Source organism: Aethalodelphis obliquidens, unplaced genomic scaffold (genome assembly GCF_003676395.1).
Source record: "Aethalodelphis obliquidens isolate GAN/ISIS:26980383/991018 unplaced genomic scaffold, ASM367639v1 scaffold8, whole genome shotgun sequence".
Classification (NCBI taxonomy): domain Eukaryota; kingdom Metazoa; phylum Chordata; class Mammalia; order Artiodactyla; family Delphinidae; genus Aethalodelphis; species Aethalodelphis obliquidens.
Window position 1 is genome coordinate 43839240 of NW_020837952.1, and position 18824 is coordinate 43858063.

General features: G+C 41.3%; 1 protein-coding gene across 2 annotated transcripts in view; it reads left to right on the plus strand.

Moving 5' to 3' along the window:
• Positions 1-18824, plus strand: part of SLC17A8 (solute carrier family 17 member 8) — a 63068-nt gene that overhangs the window by 27633 nt on the left and 16611 nt on the right. For both annotated transcript variants that reach the window (XM_027107314.1, XM_027107313.1), the window contains 4 exons: positions 2919-3171; positions 10831-10949; positions 12747-12861; positions 14288-14375. In XM_027107314.1, coding sequence (XP_026963115.1) covers positions 2919-3171; positions 10831-10949; positions 12747-12861; positions 14288-14375 — 575 coding nt within the window. The remainder of the gene's footprint in view (positions 1-2918; positions 3172-10830; positions 10950-12746; positions 12862-14287; positions 14376-18824) is intronic.

Consider the following 18824-nt stretch of genomic DNA (forward strand, 5'->3'; position numbering starts at 1 on the left):
AAATAACTCTTAGACACCAATATAAATGGCAATAAATGGCATTAATGCTCAGCCCAGCAGAGTGGACTCATTGAATGGTTATGAGGATTAATGTAATAAAAATAGCTGGCATGTATTGAGTTTTCACATGTGTCAAGTTCTGTTCTAAATGATCTAATATAATAATTCACTTATGGCAATCCTAAGAACAATCCCATGAAGAAGAAACTATTATTATAATTTTCAGGTTACAGATGAGAAAACTGAAGCCCAGAGAGGTTAACTAGACCAAAGTCACACAGCTAAGTAAAAAGAAGAGTAAAAATTAAAACTAAGGGACACTGGTTCCTAGACTGGACATAGATTGGAGAAGAAATGCATCCAGGATGTCACCAAGTTTTTTGCCTGAGCAACCAAAGGAACAAACTTGTCATTACCTGGGATGGGAAATTAATTCCTTTTAGGGGAACTCAGTTTGGATATGTTAAGTTTGAGATGCTGATCGTGTGTCCAAGAAGATGTCAAATAAGTCTAGATATGAAAATTGGGATCTGTCAGCATATGCATGGTATCTGTAGCCCAGAGGCAGAAAGTATAGATAGAAAACAAAAGAGATCTATGAACTGAGTCCTGGATATCCAAATGTTTACAGGTTGAGGAAGTAGGGAATCAGCTTAAGGGATAAAACAGAAGGAGTGGTCAGGGAATTAGGAGGAACACCAAGTGAGTGTGGTTTCTGTGAAGGAAACAAAGTAGTCAAGGAAGAAAGAATAATCAGTAGTGTCAAGTGATGCGGGTAGGTTGAATAGATGAGGACTGAAAATAGCCTTTGGGTTGAACCACGTGGAGGGCATTGATGACCTTAAGAAGAACAGTTTTGGTGGACAGGTTGGGGGATACCTGGTTGGAGTGGGTCCAAGAGAGAATGGGACAAAGGGAAGTGAAGACAGTGACTTCCAAGTTTTCTTTTTTTATAAAAGGAAGGTGAGAAATAGGGGAGTAGCAGAAAGAGAAAGTGTTTTTACTTCAAATTTTAATGTGGGACAAATAAGAGCATATTTGTAGACAATAAGAATGATCTAGTAGAGAGGAAAAATAATTGATTAAGTATGGGGTAGGGATTTCCTTGAGTAGATGAGAGGCAATGAGATCTAGTGCCCAGGGAGAGAGGTTGGCCTTAGCTAGAAGCATGGACAACCATAGAACAAAGGAAGAACAAATTAGCATAAATACAGGTAGGTAGATAGGTACACAGGGAGGTTGCTGAAGTTCTCTTCTGATTACTTCCATATTCTTGCACATTTATTAAGCTACCACTCTGAACTCACACATTGAAAATGAAAGCTCTTTTTCCTGTTTTACTATTGCTCTTCACCTTGATTGCAACAAAACCTACATCATCCAGCAATTATAGCTGCTTGTGTATGTGTCTTTCTTTCCAAACAGCCTAAGAACTCAAGAAGGGCAAAGACCATGTCCCCTTCTTTATTGTTCCCTAACATTCAGCACAGTGCCTGACACACAGTAGGCACTCAATAAATATTTGATGAACTGAATTAAATCCAGTACATTTGCTTCTCTCTACATGTACTTTAACCTCATTTGCTTGAGTCATAAAAAGCTACCAAGATTATCTCTTCTGTGAATTGGTGGGCAAATTATTTGTGTTTCAGTCTGGTCTGTATTAGCTATTAGTGAATATGATACTCAGGAAAACGTATAAGCTTTGCTTATTTTTACAAAGACTTGGAACTTAATTGGGCGTCCTCAGAAGGGTTACAATATGTGAGAGGATGCATACAGCTCCTTTTATAATTGACAGATTGTGTTCAGTTTGCCCAATTACTCTTTTCTTTAAAGAAGGGAGTAAATTTACTGTAATAGATATACCATAATCTGAATTTATAGAACTCAGTGAGAAATCCTACCATCTGGTTAAAAATTGTCAGAGAATCACCTCCTTAGAAGAACCACCTAAGGAAGAAAGGATACACAACCAGTTTGTTGTGTGCTGTGATAGAAAATGTGTCTCCCTACCTCCATCTCGTATTTTATTAAGACTTAGAAAAAGAGGAAGAAAGAAAAACATCTGCATTAATTTTCTACTGTATATCTTTTTAGCAAGCTTCAAGTGACATTAAAATTAAGGTCAAACATAATAGTTAGCTGGGTCATGCAATGTGGATGAAGTCTATGGATACTCTTTCAGCAGGAAGTTCAGTAAAGCATATATATATTTTTTAATAAATTTATCTATTTTATTTATTTATTTTTGGCTGGGTTGGGTCTTCGTTGCTGTGTGTGGGCTTTCTCTAGTTGTGGTGAGTGAGGGCTACTCTTCATTGTGGTGCACGAGCTTCTCAATGTGGTGGCTTCTCTTTCTTGCTGAGCATGGGCTGTAGGTGCGTGGGCTTCAGTAGCTGTGGCATTCAGGCTCAGTAGTTGTGGTGCGTGGGCTCTAGAGCACAGGCTCAGTAGTTGTGGCACACGGGCTTAGTTGCTCCATGGCATGTGGGATCTTCCCGGTCCAGGGCTTGAACCCATGTCCCCTGCATTGGCAGGTGGATTCTTAACCACTGCATCACCAGGGAAGTCCCAAGCATATTGTTGAGGACACAAACTCTGGACTTGGGCTTGCATCCCACCATAGATGACTTAGCTTCCTCATGTAGAAAAGGACAAGATAACACGATCTACCTCATGTGGTTGTTATGAGATTAAAACAACTTAATGCCTATAAAGGTGGAATATGATATCCAGAATATCAGTAATTTTAGCCATTATAATTTATTTTAGTAATAATGATGATGATGATGTTAAAAAATGCAGGCTGCATCCTACTCTGGGTTTCCTATTTTCTTTCTTGGTACACTTTTTCTTCTTTTGTAGTACACTTTGTTTTTTTCCGTAATCCTGGTCTTTCTCTTTTTCCACTGTAGGAAAATTGATGGGACCAGTGAGGAAGAAGGTAACATTGAGCTGAATGAAGAAGGAAGGCCAGTGCAGGCATCCAAGCAGAGCCCCCCACTCTGTGACTGCCACTGCTGTGGCCTCCCCAAGCGCTACATCATTGCCATCATGAGCGGGCTGGGATTCTGCATTTCCTTTGGGATTCGGTGCAACCTTGGAGTTGCCATTGTGGAAATGGTCAACAACAACACTATATACGTTGATGGAAAACCGGAAATTCAGGTCAGTGTCTGTCTATGGTGGGAGTTCTTTCAGCCATGGCTGTATTAATGTTTTAAATTCTTAAAATAAAACACATAGGATTATAAAGGAAACCCATCATTTTATTTATTTATTTATTTTTTTTGCTGTACGCAGGCCTCTCACTGTTGTGGCCTCTCCCGTTGCAGAGCACAGGCTCTGGACGCGCAGGCTCAGCAGCCATGGCTCACGGGCCCAGCCACTCTGCGGCATGTGGGATCTTCCCGGACCGGGGCACGAACCCGTGTCCCCTGCGTCGGCAGGCGGACTCTCAACAACTGCGCCACCAGGGAAGCCCAAAACCCATCATTTTAAAATACAGATATCGGTCTTCCCTGGTGGCACAGTGGTTAAGAATCTGCCTGCCAATGTAGGGGACATGGGTTCGAGCCCTGGTCTGGGAAGATCCCACATGCCATGGAGCAACTAAGCCATTGAGCCACAACTACTGAGCCTGCGCGCTAGAGCCTGCAAGCCACAACTACTGAGCCCGCATGCCACAACTACTGAAGCCCGTTCACATAGAGCCTGTGCTGTGCAACAAGAGAAGCCACCGCAATGAGAAGCCCACACATCACAATGAAGAGTAGCCCCCGCTCGCCACAACTAGAGAAAAGCCTGCGCGCAGCATCGAAGAACCAATGCAGCCAAAAATAAAATAAATAAATAAATAAAAATAAAGCAAAAAAATAAAATAAAATAAAGATACCAAAATATTTAAAAATCGAATTTGTGATATAGAAGCATATGGGCTTCTTTATGAAAATGTCAGATGACAAACTCTAGCAATGGGTCTAATAATTACTGTAATTTTGAAGTCTGAAGGAGAAGCAATAGTTTGAGATAGCAGCAACAACCATCATGTGATATGAACATATTTATAATTTCCACTAGTCACAGAGTCACAGGTACTGATAAATGACTGGGGTTTGTTTCCTACATTCATAATTACAGGAAATGCTAAAGTTTAGATAGTGGAAATAAAGATGCTGATTTTTCCCCATTCGAGTTCATAGATCCACATGGTTCCATCCACGGACTCCAGGTTAAGAAACCCCGGTAAAAAGGTAAAGCATGGGGTGAGCGTCAAGAGAAGGAGGCAGCAAGTAAAGTGGGGTTAGGTCTTGCAGAGCCTGGTAAGCCATGAGGGGAGATAGGGGTGGGCTTTAAGCAAAGAAGTGGTATGGCCAAATCCATGCTGCAGAATGATCACTGCCCAGCCAGTTATCTCCAGTGGATTGGGACTGGAGTGAGTGGAAGCAGAAGGCCCAGTTCAAAGGCTGTTGTAGTCATAAGCACTTAAATGCTTTAAACACTCTGATGTCACTTAAATAGTATTGATTTTATGAATCACTGGAAAGATAAAATCTGGTTTGTTTTCTAAATGGTAGGCCTAGAGAAGGATTGAAATTATGGGAAAATAAAATGAAAATGTATGCCCAGTGGATACCCAACATATACGTATTTCATTGTATTGAACACACACACAGGAGTGACGCATGTGGAAATCCATCTGTTTGCAGAGAGACATCTAATAGTTCTCTGGTCCCTGCCCATATTCGGGGAAACATTTATTTGTTTATTTATTTTTAAAATTTATTTTATTTATTTTTGGCTGTGTTGGGTCTTCGTTGCTGCGTGCGGGGGCTTTCTCTAGTTGCGGCGAGCGGGGGCTACTCTTCGTTGCGGTGTGCAGGCTTCTCATTGCGGTGGCTTCTCTCATTGCAGAGCACAGTCTCTAGGTGCATGGGCTTCAGTAATGTGGCACACAGGCTCAGTAGGTGTGGCTCACAGGCTCAGTAGTTGTGGCTCGTGGGCTCTAGAGCGCACGCTCAGTAGTTGCAGTGCACATATTTAGCTGCTCCACAGCATGTGGGATCTTCCCGGACCAGGGCTTGAACCTGTGTCCCCTGCATTGGTAGGCAGATTCTTAACCACTGCCCCACCAGGGGAGCCCTGGGGAAACATTTAGATCAGAATTTTCCAAACTGGTGTCTGGAAATCATTGTTCTGTAGGCTGTGCTGTGAAGAAGGTGTCTTATGAACTGGGAGCCTTTACTGTGTCGTGTCCTATGAGAATCTCCAAGAGGGAGCTGTGGAGTGCATTGTTTCCTGGACTTGACTGCAGAATGCTTTCTTTCATGCCACATCTGTCTCTTGACAGAAACTGTTCCGGCATTACGTGGAACAGTTTCTGTCAAGCACCGGTTTGGGAAAATTTGATTTCAATTCATTAAAAAGAAGTCTTTAGTTGGCCGGCAGGTTTTTTGTTTATTGTTTTTTTTCCTTTTTCTTTTTGGCTAAGAGATTATTCTGCCAGAAGAAAAGGGTACCATGGAGATTCTTCTAACCATTCTCTTTTTGATGCCACAGCTGAATCTGTTTTAAAAGGTTAGCCTGGTTGTTTATTTTGAGACGGGGAGGGAGGGCCGTAGAGGTGTGAGGGGGCATGTCATGCATTTTAAAAATAAAGAATGATGTATATTAGTGAGGTTGCAGATGTGTATCACATGCATTCTGGCCGCCTTTTGTGAGCAAGGGCAGCTAATTAAACTCGTCTGCTGAGGCCCGGATCAAAATGATATGCTGGTTTGCAGTTGTTTGTTGCCTGAAAAGATAGGCCTAGGTCAACAGAATTTGCTTGGAGGTATATGGAAAAGACATTTTGATAAACTTAAGGAACAATGCTGTGCGTGCTCTCTAGTTTCTATGGTTTTGCCCTCTGGAGTCTCAGAGAAACTGATTAAGATCTAAAATATGCTTTACATCATTTTCCCTGGCCTTATAACTAGGAGTTTAGTAGCATTTCAGAAGTTCCAATTTATAGCAGGCCATTTCTCTCTTATCCAAATAGAACAAAGCTTAGAAATCATCTGAGCATGTTCAACCCAAGGACAAAGATTTCACTAAGTATATTACAAAAGGCTCTCAATGGCTGGTATATTTGTTTGGTTGGTTTTATGGGAGAAAAACTAGGTATTTTGCACTGAGATATTTTAAAATCTTCGTTTTCAGCAGAGGGAGAGAGGTAAGCAGTGTGAATTGGTAGGTCTTGCAAATAAATGGCATATATTCTATTAGTGGTATAAAGGGTAGTTTTAGTTGATGTGTGAGTAATCATTTTTAGTTTAATAATTATGAGTTTTAAAACATGTGAATCACTTAGAACAGTGTCTGGCACGTGGTGAGCAATAAATGACTAAAGTGTGAGCAACTTTGAGATTGGTTCCCATTACCCTCAGGAAAAACCCAAACTCCTTCTCATGAATCATGAGCCCTGTAGGGTTAAGAAGAATTGGGCTTTGGAATTGGCCAGGCGTGGTTTCACACTTGACTCTGTTGTTTATTAGCTCTGGGACCTTGAGCAAGCTGCCCTTCTGTCTTGGTCAGGGATTGCTGGTTGCAAAGAATAGAATTGCAGGGAAACCAGCTGAAGTTAAGAAGGAAATTACAGTGGGGCTATAGGGGATCTCACGAAAGTGAAGGGCAGAAAGCAAATCTGCTGTGTATGTTTGTGCAGTCTGCACCCTGGACAGGGGAGCCCAGCCTGAGGTGGGACTAAAATCCAGGCTGTACCCTACTGTGGGGAGGAAAAGGAGCCAGGAAGGGCAGAGTGGAGCTGGACCTCATGGGAACTAGGAAATCCTTAGCTTAGTCTCCAACTTGCTTGCTGTGCAGTGTCTTGCATCTGCTTCTCTCTGAGTCTGCTCCATTCTCCCAGGTCTCTCCATGGACTGCTGTTTTTGTTTTTTCCTTTTCCTTTTTAAAAAAATATTTATTTATTTATTTTTGGCTGCTTCGGGTCTTAGTTGCTGCACACCGGGTCTTTGTTGCGGCCCACGGGCTTCCCTCTAGTTGCCGCGTGGGTTACCGAGCACGTGGGCTCAGTAGTTGCGTTGCATGGACTTAGTTATCCCATGGCACGTGGGATCTCAGTTCCCCGACCAGGGATCGAACCCGTGTCCCCTGCATTGGAAGGCGGATTCTTAACCACTGGACCACCAGGGGAGTTCTTTTTTTTTTCTTTTTCCATGGCTTCTCACTGCCCTCCAAAGCTGAAGTTCTTTGAGCCGTTGCCTTGCTGGGGAGCTGACTTACTTGGCCCTGACTCCAGCGGGACTTGTTTCAGAACACAATTCAAGTGTTCAGTATTGTCTAACTAGAATCTCTGGGTTCAGATTAGAGAGAGAGAGAGAGAGGGACAGGTGGGCTGAGTCCATCCCATGCCTTGGCTCCCTCTACTCAGGTGTCCAGTCACAGGGGAGAGGCCCATGGCTCTGGGGGAGGAAGAGAATCCTCTTAGAAGGAAACATGTGTAGGGAGCCAGGAACTGGCATTTCTAGCAATTCTTTGCTAATCCTCATTGCCTTATTCTGAAATGGGAATAAAAGGCCTGCTTTACAGATCAAATGAGATAATCTGGCACCAATATATTAAACACCTATATTACTTTCCTAAGGCTGCTGTAACAAATTACCACAAACATGGTGGCTTAAAACAATAGGAACTTAGTCTCTCATATCTGGGGAGACCAGAAGTCCGAATCAGTGTCAGCAGGTCCACACTTCCTCCAAAGTCTCTAGGGGAGGATCCTTCCTTGCTTTTTCCAGCTTCTGGTGGCTCCAGGCATTCCTTGGCTTGTGGCAGCATCACTCCAATCTCTGCTTCCGTCTTCACATGGACTTCTTCCTGTGTACCTTCTCTTATGTCTCAAATCTCCCCCTGCCTTTCTCTTACAAGGACACATCATTGGATTTAGGGCCCAGCTAGATGACCTAGGAAAACTCATCTCAAGATCCTTGACTTTATCACATCAGCAAAACCCTTTTCTCGAATAAGGCAGCATTCATAGATTCTGGGGATTTTGTGCATATATCGTTTGGGGCCCTTTTTTTTCAGCCTAACACAGTGCTTGGCTTATAATAATAGTTCAGACATGAGGCCATTATGATTGTAATGGGCTCAAGAGATAATGAAAGTCAGTTCTCAGCAGGCACAAGTGCTCTTCTTCAGGTATCATTTCTCAAATGGACAGAAGCACCATCTCGTCAGAGAGAAAGACATGAGCAAGGGACCAGGTGATTGACAATTAGCTGCTGGTTGAAGTGGAGCCCTCTGTCTTGGATCCTTGGATTCTTGGGGCATTCTGTGACTCAAGGCAAAGAAGTCCAGTCTCTACTTCTCAGTGAGAAAGTCAAGTCTCCGCAGCAATGGAAAGAATACAGTTTTTTGGGGTCAAGTAGGTAAGAGGGCTTGGTCTTGGCTCTCTTTATAACTGGTTTTATGACCTTGGGCAAGTAAATTAATCTCTCTAAACCTCAATTTCCTCTTCTATAAAAAAATGAGATAATAATAGTTACCTCTACGTGTTGTAAGGATTAGAAGAGGAAAGACGTGGAAAGAGACTTAAAATCAGGTCCCTCTTCACTCAGTGCTTCCCTCTGTCTTTGAGTAAAAGCCAAGGTCCTTATGATGCATTAAAGGGCCCTTCATCATTTGAACCTCTCTTATTTTAATGCCTATTATCCTCTTCCTCACGTTTACCCTCTAGCTCTACTGACATCTTGCCATTCCTCTAACACACAAGACGCATGCTTACCTCAGGGCCTTTGCACTTGCTATTTCTCTGCCTGGAAAGCTTTCTTTTCAGATAATGAACAGCATGCCTTGCTCCCTTTCTTCCTTTAGGACTTTACTCAACAATCATCTCCTCACTGAAGCCTTTCCTGGCCACTCTATCTAAAATTTCACCCTACTTCATTCCTACACAACATTTCTGTCCCCTTCTCTGCTTTATTTTTTTCTTCTTATCACTGATCACCATCTAACACAGTATGCACTTGTATACTTTCTGCCATCCCCACTGGCATCTTTGTGAAAGTAGCAATTGCTGTCATTGTCCACTGCTGTATCCCCAGTGCCTAGAACAATGTCTGGCATGAAGTAGCATGAAATAAAAATTTGGTAAGCTGGTTTGAATGAATGATTGTTAGTCCCATTTTACTCTTGAGCTTCAACTTCCTAATCTGCAAAGTGGGAACTACAGTACAGAGCACAGGCCAACGTTACCTGGACTGTGATCTCCTCAAGGCAAAGGCAATACTTGTTTGAGTTTGTATTTATACTGCCTATCACCTGACCTGGCACACAGGAGGCATGAGGTACATGTTGAATAAATGAGCAAATTATTATATAACAATTTGTGGGAAAATAAACTGTGATAAAAATTTATGAGATGTTGGGGACATCCCTGGTGGTCCAGTGGTTAAGACTCCACAATCCCAATGCAGGGGGCCTGGGTTCGATCCCCAGTTGGAGAACTAGATCCCGCATGAATGCCGCAACTAAGAGTTTGCATGCTGCAACTAAGAAGCCCGCATACTGCAACTAAGAGGCCTGCAGGCTGCAACTAAGATCCTGCATGCTGCAACGAAGACCCAGTGCAGCCTAAATAAATATTTTTTTAAAAAAGAAAATTTATGAGATGTAGTATGTTGATAATTAAGAACCCTTACTCCATAATAGGAACATCTTGCATTTTGATATCAATGCTTTACAAAGCCATTCGTTTATTCATTCATTTGGCAAATCTTTACTTGCCCCTTCTACATTACAGGCATTTGTTTCAGGTACTAAGCCTATAAAGTCAAAAGGACATGGCTGCCACCTTAGAGTTACTCGCCACCCCATGTGGGAAGTGGACACGTGAATGGCAAGTTTGAGAACAGTGTGAGTGCCATGGCTGCAAGAACAGAGGTCTGTGGACCAAGCCTAGGAAAATGACCACTTCAGTTCAGGGCAGTTGAGGCGCTTCCTCAGAGGAGGGATATTTATAGGGAGTCTGAAAAGGATGAGTTACTATGCCTGGGGAAGAAAGTGAGGAAAGGCTCTCTAACCCTCAAGAATCATATTTTCAATGACCTCAGAGTTGTGGAAGGGTATTTTGTTGTTATCATCATCATCATCATAACAACAATAATGGCTGCTAACATTTATTGAGACTACACTATGTTCCAGGCATTATCCTAATGTGTTAAATGCAAAATCTCTAAGCAGAGGGATAACCTACTAGAAATATTTATGGTGTTTATCCCCACACATACTATAGGGAGGTAGAATAGGTTTTATTATCCTCATTATGAAACGAGAGACTTAAGGCTCTCATTCCCTTTGTGCTGTCACTAAACTGGTATCTGAATAACCTAGTAAATAGCTTAATAAACCTAGAATTTATTTTTTGTTTTCTTTGCAAGTTGTTTTATTTTCTTCCTAGCACTCATCATTATTCTGTGTGTATATATATATACACACATATATGTATATATATAATATATACACACATACATGTATATATGTACACACATATACATATATATATGCACATGTACATGTATATCTATTTTTTTCTTTTTTTTAATTTGTACATAATCTCTCCTTTCTATCACTAGAACCTGAGGTCAGTGACAGCCAGGACTTTGTTTTGTCCTATATCCCAAGCACACAAGAGGCCCTACATAAAATATTCTTTGAATAAAGGAGGGAAGGAAAGACCTCATGGGGTTATTGTGTAGGATGATCAGTGAGTAATTATGGTCAAGTGTTTTCTTCCAAACACAACTGTGTCTGATTTCTCATTTCCAGACAGCACAATTTAACTGGGATCCAGAGACGGTGGGCCTTATCCATGGATCTTTCTTCTGGGGCTATATTGTGACACAAATTCCAGGTGGTTTCATTTCAAATAAGTTTGCTGCTAACAGGTAAGATAAATTGATATAACATGAGTGCTGCACAGATCATAATATGGCTTTGTACTCTTATAAAATCTGCATAATTGGCTCTCAATTTAGGGGTACAGAATGAAAGATAGAAGCCGTTCCTAAAGATGTGATTCACAGACATTGATCTTATATGATCCTGTTCTTAAGAGTCTCTTTTTGTTTACTTTTTTGTCTAATCTATTCTATCTTGCAATTCTTTAAATGATTATGTAATAAAAAGATCAATTGCAACCGAATCAGGAGAAACAGTTCCTGGACCCTAAGTGACTCACTTGGTGACCTCTACTGGGTTCCTTTTTTCTCTGGGCCTCAGTCTCTTCATCTGTGAAATGAAACGGATTAGATCGTGTTTGAGTTGCCTTTGACCAATGACATTCTGTGATTCTCTGTACTATGTTAATATCGTCCTGTTCCATACAGGTTTTGTCATGTGAGTAGGAGGGGCTAGTCTCTAGATTGCAAGATGTCTTTAATGCCCTTGAGATTCTATGGTAGGTGTTTGAGCAATTAAAAGTGGGTCCAAGACAAAATGAGCTACTTCAAGGAGTAGTAAGTTCTCTGTCACTAAAGGTATTCAAGCAGAAGTGATGGCCACTTGGGGGAGATGTAGTATGTATATGTACCAGAAAAGGAGTGTACTAATTATTTCCAAGTCTCTTCTAATTGTAATTGACTTTACATATGTGGATTTTGTGAAGTGTATACTTTATAAAGCAGTGTTTTTCAAACTCTAAAACAGAACTCATTAGGTGGTAATAAAATCAATCGTGATTTACCAATGACCATTTTCTAAAAAAAAAGAGGGAGAAATAGAAGAAAAGGTAATCAAATAGAATAAAATAGAATAGAAAATATCTTAGCTCATTGCACATTTAAGTATTGGTTTTTGAAACTTGTTTCGGTTACATTTGTGTGTATCAGTGTGTTGAGTTGCAATATAAAATATATTTTGTTTTATGGGTCAAGGACAAAAAAGTTTGAAAGTCATCTTGTATAAGCATGACTCATATTTACTTATGTTCTTGTGTAGTTTGTGTCCTTTATTGTCACTTACCTGTTGTATTCTTTTTAAAAAGTGATAAAATATTAGTTCTTATGGTCTCTGGGGTTACTACTTACACTTCTGCCCTAAGAAGAAATAACATATAAAGTGATTTCGCAGCATGTAAAAAGGGCTGAAGCATCACTAACACATGTGAGAAAGGAAGAAAATGCTGCCGGCTCTCTTTTCCCAGGACACTCCTGTCCAGGCAGGGAGGAGAAGGCACACGGTACTTGGCAGAGAGTTGGGGGCTCAGACAGGTACACAGCCTGTCTTGTGCTTGGCTGGTCCCAGGACGCAGCATGCTTCTCAGATAGTCAGTATCCCCGTCTGGTAAAGTGGGAGCAGAATTGGGAAGCAGGAGACACAACCCAAATGTGCAGAAGTCATGAGGTAATGGTCAGAATGGATCAGTTGGGTAGAACCAAGAAGAATGGTGGGTCTCCAGCAAGCTTACCTCATGCTGGTCAATCTCCAGCTTCAGGATCTCATCTAGGCAGGACATCCCTGTACTGCCCAAAACCTTCCCATGATTGGTCCAGGGACTGGAACTTGGGAATCAAAGCGGCCCAACAGTCTAGCTTGGAACACACCAGATCCTAACACATCTATTTCTCTTTCCATTAATTTCTATAGTGATCTTCCATAAACTGTTAGGTTTGTTCCTGATGTTTAACTAACATGCCACATCCATCAGTGGGCCTACCCAATAACACAGTGTTTTGGTCCCTCAGGGTCTTTGGAGCTGCCATCTTCTTAACATCGACCTTGAACATGTTCATTCCTTCTGCAGCCAGAGTACATTACGGATGTGTCATGTGTGTCAGAATTTTGCAAGGTCTAGTGGAGGTAGGAGATTCTTAACACATTTTGATATCGCTGGAGACAACATGGTCCTTTAGAAATTTCAGCTTTTGAAGAAAACCTCCTTTACTCAGTTTTCCTATCTTCCACCTTGTCCTGCTATCTGAACTCTCTGGTTGTGATTACAATTATGAATACTTTAATTAAAATGCCTTGTATGATTCCAAATTTGTACCCAATAAAGGACCATTTCATAGAGGGCAGAATTTCAGATGAGCCAGGGGTGATCTTAGGATAATCCACCCCTTTTCATTTAATAAAATTTGAAACTGAAAGACCCAAACTTACAGTTCACATAGCAAGGGCTCTTTCCACTAAAACAGTTTAAATGGACTTATTAATAAATCTGTAAATTTTCAAGGGTGTGGTCTTACACAGAGATTTAACTTGATGAAGGAGGTAGAATAATATAGAGCCAGAAAGTAAATATTTTGCACTTTGCTGGCCATACTATGGTCTGTTATAGTGACTCAACTCTGCCATTGTAATGCAGAAGCAGCCAGAGACAATATGTAAACATGTGGGCATGGCTACTTTCCAGTAAAACTTTCTGGACACTGATATTTGCATTTCATATGATTATCACATGCCAGGAAATATTCTTCTTCTTTCAATTTTTTTTTCTGCCCACTTAAAAATGTAAAAGCCATCTTTACTTGAGGGCTGAACAAAAACAGATGGTGGGGCCATATCAGGCTATAGTTTGCCAATACCTGATGTAGAGAAATATTTCCCGAACTCAGTCATTCACCTCTAACCTTTGTCACTTTTGTCACATCCACACTACGATTTATACTATTATTTGCCTATAGATTTTCCCTAGATCAATTCACTTCAAAACAAAACAAAACAAAATAAAAGAACCTATCATAAGCAACAATATCTTTGATATCATGGGCTTGATGTACTAGTTATATTTTATTTCTAAAGCATGTTATAATATATATGTAACAATTATAATAAAAAATGTAGGTGGTTGTAGCACCTTAAGTCCGACTTTAATCCCACTAGAGGGGCATATACCACACTTCAGAAAATACTGACATGGTAGAAAGAACATGATATTAGCAGCCGTGAAGACTAGAATCTAATCACTTAATGGCTCTGAGCCTCAGGTTCTCTATCTTGAAAATGACAGGATGGACCGGCTGGTTGTGGAAATCTCTTTCTACAATGATATTCTATAATAATATGAAATATAAAGACTCCTTCCCTATTCCCCACCATGCTTACGTTTGAACTAGTATTTGAATTTCAGCATCTGTGCCATGAGCCAAAATAGCTGACACATGTCATTTAGTATCTGTAAATTAAGCTTTGAATTGTAGTGTTAAAGAAGCAAAATCTGTGTTTTAAACACAAAAAGAAACTGGAGTTGAATCAAATAATCTATTTTCAACTGTTTTGCCAGGGTGTGACCTACCCAGCCTGCCATGGGATGTGGAGTAAGTGGGCACCGCCTTTGGAGAGAAGCCGACTGGCCACAACTTCTTTTTGCGGTAAGTGTATTAGAACCATAACAAGTTTCATTTAGGAATGCTTTGGCTTCAAGTGAAGACCCTACTAAATAGAATTTATTTTTTTCACATAACAGAAGTCCAAAGGTAAATCGTTGCTAATATTGATCCTGCTACTTCGTGATCTATCCAGGGACTACGCACATTCGGACTTTTTACTCCACTATCCTCAGAGTGATAACTTTTTACATTCATACGTGTTCCTCATGTTCACAAAATGGCTGTCACAGCTCCAGGTATCAAGTCCACATTAAAGGCAGAAAGAAGTGGGGATAGGTGTCCTAACCATGTCTGTTCCTTTCACTAGGAAAGCAAAAGCTTTCCCAAACTCCCTAGCAGGCTTCCATTTATATTTCCTTGGTTCTAATTGTGTCATATACTTTACTAACTGCAGAGGAGGCTAGAAAAGCAAGTGCCTAGTTTTTCTAGCATCTTTAATAGACAAAGGTAAGAAAGAAGGGGTTGGAGGTGGTTGTAGGATTAGCCAACAAATGATATTTTCCAAAGTTGAAAACAGAATATATATCAATAGAATCATCAAGGCCCCCACTCCTTTTCACAAATGAAGAAATTAAAACTAAAGTTTAGTTTCATTGAACTGAAACGGAAGTCCAACGACTTGCCCAAGGTCACACAGCTACTAAGTTAAGGAGCTGGATCTAGACCACCTGGTTCTTTTTTTTTTTTTTAAGACCACCTGGTTCTTGATTCAGAACTTTCCTCACTATACACTACTATGTACACATTGTCATAGAAGCTGTTTAATCAATTTTCGCCATTATCTTCCAGATAAAAACAGTGGACACCATCCATCTTACCCGAAAGTAAATTAATGGCTCTTAAGTAGTGATGTGACTTAAATTCCTGGGTCTCCAAACTTCACCTTGCTAAGGTTGCCTCATTTGAAGCCATGTCTTTGGGACTGGCCCCTCTACGAATCTCTGAGAGTAATCAATGTTCAGAAGAGTCTACTAGGTATTGATTAACATTTGAACAAGAACAGCATATGTTGCCACCAATATTTTCAAATATTTTTTATGAGAGAAGGGGCCAAGAAAGACAAAAGTGCCTTAGGCCACGAAAGTCACAACGGGCCCACGTAGAATTAGGATCAGAATTTAGTTCTGCTTAGTTTTTCAGGCTAGCGTGTCTTTCCTAACCGTAGGTAATGTGTATTTCTTAGCTAAAGAGGAAGCTTTATTTCTCTGAATATCTTTATTTATTTCTCCCTCTGTCTCTCTCTCTTTACCTCCTTAAGTAGTAGTAGTAGTAGTAATAAAGGATCCCAGGGAATCTGGTGTGAAATATCCACCCAAAGTGTCTATTTTGTGCCTAGTTTGGAAATGCATGCACAGCAGAGATGTCTTTACTTCTTTAGCCTCTCTTGTCCTTAGAAAGTATTTCTGTCCTCTTGTTTGAAGTTCAAGATCATCTCTAACTCCACTACTGATCTTATACCACCTCTAGAAGAATATGATTCTGCCCCAGCTGACCTTGACCTATTGATATTGTCTTTTTAAATTTATTTATTTATTTTATTTTTGGCTGCATTGGGTCTTCATTGCTGCGCACAGGCTTTCTCTAGTTGCGGTGAGCTGGGGCTACTCTTCTTTGTGGTGCGTGGGCTTCTCATTGCGGTGGCTTCTCTTGTTGCAGAGCACAGGCTCTAGGTGCACAGGCTTCAGTAGTTGTGGCATGCAGGCTCAGTAGTTGTGGCTCGCGGGCTTCATTGCTCTGTGGCATGTGGGATCTTCCTGGACCAGGGCTCGAACCCATGTCCCCTGCATTGGCAGGCGGATTCTTAACTACTGTGCCACCAGGGAAGTCCCCTGATATTGTCTTTGGATGATTTATTTGTAAGTCTTTTCATTTTGATTTGCCAGCAAAACAAGAATAACTAGCAGCTACTGCCCATTCTTAGTGTCTTTATAGACCTAGAAGGGCTAATTAAAGAAATGATTTGACTCTCAAGGAAAGTTACCTGATCAAGGTCACAGGCTTTATTACATTTCCCAGCTAAGGTGTGGCCTTGGTTTCAAAGAACAGCCAAGGGAAAATGTCATTAGAAGTAAGCCCAGGCTTAGGGATAATTGATTCTTACACTTCAAAAATATTGGAGTTGGAAGGGTCTTTAGAAAACATCTAGTCACATCCATTGTTTTATATTTTTTATTAATTTTAATTTTTTTAGAAGTAAAACTGGTTTTATTCAAAGACATAGATTTTTGTTTTTGGTTTTTTCCCCCTACTTTTATTGAGTTGTAAGAGACATGCAGACTACATAATTTTAAGGTGTTCATCATAATGATTCGACTTACATACATCATGAAATGTTTGCCCCCATAGGTTTAGTGAATGTCCATCCTCTCATACAGATACAACATCAAAGAAATAGGAAAAACATTTTTTTTCCTTGTGATGAGAACTCAGGATTTACTCTCTTAACTTTCTTTGACAACATACAGCAGTGTCAATTATCTTTATCGTGTTGTATGTTACATCCCTAGGACTTATTTATCTTATACCTGGAAATTTGTACCTTTTGACTGACTTCATCTAATTTCCCATCTCCCCACCCCTGCCTCTGATAGCCACAAATCTGATTTCTTTTTCTACCTCCATTATTTTATAGTGGAGGCTCAGGGAGGGAAAAAAGATATAAATTCCCATGGAGAGTGAGGACAGAACTGGGGACTCTCCCATCCCCCGTTCAGCCACTCCCCTCTCCCCACGCCAAGCAACAAGTATCGAAGGGCCTCCTCTGTCCTCCCTGGTGACCACACAGAGGCATCAAGGTGCAGTGAGGGCAATATGGGTGGAGAGCCCTGTTGGGGTGTGCTCAGGGTGTGATAGGAGATTACATTCAGCCATGTCTGGAAGGATGAGGAAGAGTTCATCTAAAAGACAGGGAAGGGCTTCCCTGGTGGCGCAGTGGTTGAGAGTCCGCCTGCCGATGCAGGGGACGTGGGTTCGTGCCCCGGTCCGGGAAGATCCCACGTGTCGCCGAGCGGCTGGGCCCGTGAGCCATGGCCGCTGAGCCTGCGCGTCTGGAGCCTGTGCTCCGCAAGGGGAGAGGCCACAACAGTGAGAGGCCCGCGTAAGCAAAAATAAATAAATAAATAAAGACAGGGAAGGACAATTTCAAGCTGTAAAATTTCCTCAGTGAATGAATGTTTCTTACTGTGAGGAATTATTGGGTATGGTTGAGCGGAAGAAGCAGGACTGAATTATTAAGTAGTTAAGGTTAAAGGCTTTGGATTCCTGCAGACCTGGGGTCCTAGCACTCACACTTATGTGACCTCAGGAAATCTACCTCCCCTCCCCTCCCCTTCTTGTAAAATTGGGATGACACCGGTACCAATGTTACCAGGTTGAAAAAAGGGTTAAATAAAATCAGGGGTCCAGAATACTCAGCACAGTACTAGAGAGCACACAGAAAGCACCCAGTGGATCTTATAGATTGTTATCCCCCGACCCTCCCTGTTTGCATCATCTAAGCTGGAGGCCCCACACCCCCACTCCCAGGGTATTTGGTCCAGGAAAGCAGACCACCTTCTCCACACCCACAAAGGAATTAGGCCTGCAGCTCTTCTTTCTAATGATACGTCCTGGAATGCTTGCCTTATTCGTTTGAGGAAGTCTGAGGTTAAAAAAAAAAAAAAAAGTGCTCCGTCATTCTGTACATGACAGTAGCAATAATAGTTGGTGTTTATGCAGCACTAATTAGAGCATCTTCATCTAATAATTTATTTGCTCCTCAAAACAACCCTGTGAGATAGAGATTTCACTTCCATCTTCTACCTAATGAAAATGATTTGGAGAGACTGAGAGACTTCTTCAGGTATTAAGATGTTGAGATTTGGGATTCCAGGTCAGGCCTTTCATAACCAGTCGGGCCCAGCTTGGAAAGATGGGGTTTAATCTCTTTCTCTGGAAGATCCCCGAGCTCCCATTTCCTGAAGGTTTTTCTTCGCATTGGATTCTGGGATACAGAATTTCCTTTTGTGGCTCACTTTTTCTGAAGCAAGAATTTTTTTTCATTCATACCCAGAGGGAATTTCAGATAGTAATTTTTTTTGATTTAGTTAATATTTATTGGGAGTTTGCAGGGCTCACGTTTCTCCAGCAGGTATCATGGAGGTGAGGTCACTGCCTCTAGCCCTCACTATCTTGTCTAGACAAGACAAACATCCACATATAGGTAAGTATTTACAAGGTTAGGTATTTACAAAGTAAGAAACTAAAAAATGTACATATTTAGGAGGTGGATGGAGACAGAAGCCATCCTGGTCATCCTGCCATCCTGAAATTTAACTGTTTCCTGGTATTAAAAAAAAAAAAAATCGGGCTTCCCTGGTGGCGCAGTGGTTGAGAGTTCGCCTGTCGATGCAGGGGACACGGGTTCGTGCCCCGGTCCGGGAGGATCCCACG